Source organism: Polypterus senegalus, chromosome 1 (assembly GCF_016835505.1).
Source record: "Polypterus senegalus isolate Bchr_013 chromosome 1, ASM1683550v1, whole genome shotgun sequence".
Lineage (NCBI taxonomy): Eukaryota > Metazoa > Chordata > Cladistia > Polypteriformes > Polypteridae > Polypterus > Polypterus senegalus.
In genome coordinates, this window is record NC_053154.1 from 199,772,389 (window position 1) to 199,776,773 (window position 4,385).

At 36.6% G+C, this 4,385-nt stretch overlaps 1 protein-coding gene across 2 annotated transcripts; it reads left to right on the plus strand.

Annotated features, from left to right (window-relative positions):
* The first annotated feature begins 243 nt into the window (after positions 1-243).
* Positions 244-3,521, plus strand: LOC120537723 (transmembrane protein 79-like). Of its 2 annotated transcripts, none has more exons than XM_039766883.1 (4): positions 244-403; positions 1,120-1,914; positions 2,087-2,300; positions 2,480-3,521. In XM_039766883.1, the coding sequence occupies exons 2-4, from the start codon at positions 1,170-1,172 to the stop codon at positions 2,676-2,678; spliced, it is 1,158 nt and encodes a 385-aa protein (XP_039622817.1). In that variant the 5' UTR covers positions 244-403; positions 1,120-1,169; the 3' UTR covers positions 2,679-3,521. The 2 variants fall into 2 exon arrangements, with proteins under 2 accessions (XP_039622817.1, XP_039622824.1); XM_039766890.1 differs by lacking the exon at positions 244-403 and adding an exon at positions 793-814.
* The last annotated feature ends 864 nt before the right edge of the window (positions 3,522-4,385 follow it).

Here is a 4,385-nt window from a genome sequence, read left to right on the forward strand (position 1 = left end):
AACTGCAACTTCTAAAATTTTTGGTTAATATGTCCTTCCAAAATATTTGACCACGTCTAAATTTTCAATAACTTGTTCTGGTAGGGGTTGGAATGTTATAACCTGGCCTTTGAAAATGTATTATGAAAGGTAGTGCAACAAGTGGTTACGTTATTTGGTTTGATACGTAAAATGTGCGTGTTTTGACAGCCACCTCTTTCCGTGGTATACTCGAGGGTCGCTTTAATTCGCGTCTTCCCCTTTAAACCACCTGGCCCCACCTCGGCGCAGCACCACAAACAGAAACTTGAAACGCCACCTCTCCGCTTAGCCCAACGAGACGGAAAAGTGTGGAAAAAGTTCGTATTCACAATTTTAAAGTTTGCGCCTTCTTTTTAAGTAAACTTACACTATTTCCTGGAAGGTGAGTACCAACCAGTTTATTATTTAACCAAAAAAAAAGAACTTTGGATACCGCGTTAGTAAGATTTCGATTGTCTCGTTTACGAGTAGCAATCGATTCGTATGCGTTTGTTATTTTATTTATAGTTTTTTTTTTTTTTAATTAATTTACACTGCCAACGTACCGCCAGTGGGGGAAAAAAAACTGAGAGTTGCATAGGTTGCGACAACGTGTTAAAGTATGCTTCCTCGGCCATTTTATACACAGACCCACTGCCAGGTATCCATGGCCGGAAAGGCACTACACCTGTTTCCCAATCGGCCACGCCCGTTTCTGATTGACAGCTTATCACGACAATCAAGGCAAGGAATTGTTACCTTTCAGCCAATTAGAAAGCAGCTCACCAGGAAAGGGTGGAATGTTTTCTTTGCTGTAAGTTTAGGAATGTAATGTAAAGGAGTGCTTTATTAATAACGCACAGTTCTAACTTTGATGGCAATGCGCCGTGATTTATGTAGAAAGTGGTATTGATGTTGGCGCAGTTTATCCGTATATTCGTATTCTGTAACCGAGTTTTGGAAATGTAACAGCTGAACGGAGAACCTTGTCTTTTTTTGTGATCAAAAGGCAGCTTTACTAAAATAAACTTTAAAGGAATATTTTCGTGGCAAGATGTTTGATCGATGAGATTTAGTAGTGTGGAATCTAGTGTAATTTATCTTTTATTTCTCTGTCAGGTAAACACGGGAGAGAATAACGCAATTTGTTGAAGACCTCTGCTGAAAAAATGGAAATGCTGCCAGTTCAACAGACTGACGGTGCGGTACATGCTGTGTTAAATTCTACTGAAATGCACAATTTAAACGATGGGATGCTACCGTATGAAGCTGAGGATGAAAGTGACCGTTCACCTCTTCATCATACTCCAACGCTGCAGTGGCCCGTTGATAAGGACACAGAATATGACGCTGCATTAAGTGATGATGCCAAATTAAAGTGCAACAACATCAAACTGGAAACGTTCGACCATCATGATAACGACTTTGTGGAATTTTCTCCATCATCACCAGCAGAGGAGGAGCCTGCAGAAGAAGACGAAGAATGTGATCAAGAAGGACACAACATTATGCCAGAATTAGCAGCCCAAGTTTTCCACCCAAGCGTGCTTGTGCTGTCAACAGATTCGAGTCTAAGAAAAAGGAAAGAGTCAGAGGCATATGATTTCGAAGACTCTGAGAAACAACCCTTCCTGGATATTCATAATCCACCCCGGCAAGTGTGCATGCAAGAATGGCCTGAAGAGATGCCCCAGAGGAAGAGTGATACATGTTGTGGCAGGCATTGTGATTGCTGCTCTTATACTAGCCTTAAAGCTTTAGCCTCACTGTTTGGAGCAATGTTGTTCTTCCCCTGTTTCCTCTGGGGAGGTTATGCATTCTTGCCATTTGATGCACCTATTCTTCCAGAGGTCCCCATGAGGATGGTTTATGCTTTCCGCTGTGCTGCTTTTGCAACTGTGCCAATTGTCTTGGGTATGTCCAATAAGATAATCTTTTTCTGTTCTACAAAATATTTGGAGTTTTCTTTCCTGGTTAACTGCTCATAAATTCTACATTATTTAGTCTGTGTTGTTTTCACGTCTGTCTTGAGTAAACATGCTTATTTGTTTTGATCTCACTTTTTTTATTCTTCTTTTTCCTGCAGGTATTGCTGTCCATGGCATTTCTCGACTTTGTTCTGGATCCCTTGACCCATTTGGAGATAGGAAGCAAGCAGTGGAAGTTCATAGGCGTTTTGTTAATGAGTCAGTATACCTCTTTGTTCTGTTCTTCTTTAATCTGGGGGTCCTGTCAACTTACCTTCACCAGGAGATCCTGAAGCTAGTTCCATTACTTACTGCCCTATTTGCTCTTGCCAGGTGAGTGGGGAAAATTTTATTTAAGTAAGAGTGGCTAACAGCATTCTTTCAGCTTTCAAGTCAAGTTGTAGGTAGAAATAGTTTTTATTGGATAATTATAATTGAACATATCAGAAGTTTTAGTTAGACAGCATATTGCAGTGGAAATGAATAAATTAAAAGTGTAATGTGTTTTGCAGGTTGATCTACTGGGTGGCATTTGCAATTGGAAGTAATTTCCGCAGCTTTGGATTTGGTCTCACATTTTTTCCAATAGCGACCATGCTGGTAGCAAACCTTTACTTCATGTGTGCCCTTGAACTGGATGGCTTGTTTGCAACAAAAGACTATGAAGCTCAAACACCAGCTCCAGGACCCAAACAAAGATTCTGGGGTTGATTGTTGTTACATTTTATTATGTGACTTCCAGGAATTATAGACTCTGTAATTCTATTCCAGAAAACCTGTTTCTGCAAAATTTTACCTTGTATTTGCCTTGTCAAGCTTTTCTGTGGATCTGAAACTTTCTTGAGGACAAAAAAATGTGTTTAATCATGGACAAAAAACATAATTTCTTGTACCAAAATGGAGAAGTCATGCACTAGAACTGAATGTAGAGTACAGTACCAAATTCCTTAATGCTCAGTTACACCGTATGCAATGCTTTAAAAATATTGTCTTATATGTAAATGAATTGCGCTCTTTTTAGAAAGTCAGTGAATTATTTTTGAAAACAATTTTACTGTGAAAATCTTTTATTTTCTATCATTATTGGTACAATTTTTCTAACAAAATTAGATTTTAAGAGAAAATAGCTTATTCAAATGTAAAATCCTTTTAGTAGTTTTATACCAAGTATTTATGAATTCTGAATAGTAATTTCATGTAATATTTTTGATAAATAATATAATAAAGAAACAGTTTGTAATTGGGGATATAGGTTGTAATTAATTTATTTTCTAATGCTGTATGGTCAGTTTTTTGTGTTTCCAGTATAATAAGTTTTGCTGTTGTGTCTTTTTAGCTTTGAGTAATTGAAAATGGAGCTTATTATACATGCATATCTACACATACTGTGCAATTTTCTTAAACATAGTTCAGCCAGGAAATGAGTCACATACCTTAGTGAACTGTAGCTAGAACAACAGAGAAGAGAAGTTCTTGGGAACATAAGAGGCTGAAGTATTGAACTGTGTGAGTATGAAAAGTGAATGTCTTGCTTAATAAACACGTTTAAAAGGTGATATGTTTATTAATGTACACACATGGGGTTTGCACCTGCAGCTGCTAGGACACTAGATTTCAGCATCCTTCAGCACTGTACGGGATAAAGTGGGTTGAGATTAACTGATAAATAAGTGTTAACAAATGAGAAGAAAATAAAAATTGAATACTCTTTCTGTATCAGCACAACAGACTTGTATATGTGATACAACTCCATAGCACTTGTGTAGATATCCTTTAATACTGTAAACAAAAGGAATTGCTTGGGTTGCCTCTATTCAAAACATTCAATTGTTATTTGACTGGAGTTCAAATATTGCCATGCATATAGAGTTCCTCATTGGTAAAAGCAAGGAATATATGTGTACAATAAAGTGAAATTCTAGAATATTTTTAAAAACAAAAGTACAAGAGTCTAGTGTTGTGTACACAGTGCAGTTTTTTGGTTCTTTTATTAGGTGGTCTGAAATAACTCTTAATTTTTGGCCTTGACAGTTTACACTCTGGTTACAATGCAAAAAGGTTTATCTATTATTTGTTTAGACCTAGGAAAAAAATGACAGAAGATCTGACAGTATCAAATGCCACATTTAATTTGATATGCAACATCTTACAGCGACCGTCTTCAGATTCTTTTATAAATAAAAACTTAATTGGTATATATTGAACATGAATAAAAAGAAAAATCGCACAATTTTATTTGATGTGATATATTGGTGGGCAACATAATCGGCAGGCTATTATCTGCAAAGTGTAAATAAAACAAAGTCTAACTTGTACTTTTCATAAAACATTTTTATTAGCAAATTCTATGTTAAGTAAAAGCGAAGGCCAAGGAAATTGAGTTAAAAATGTCAAAACGATACTACTGTTTAAAAAAAC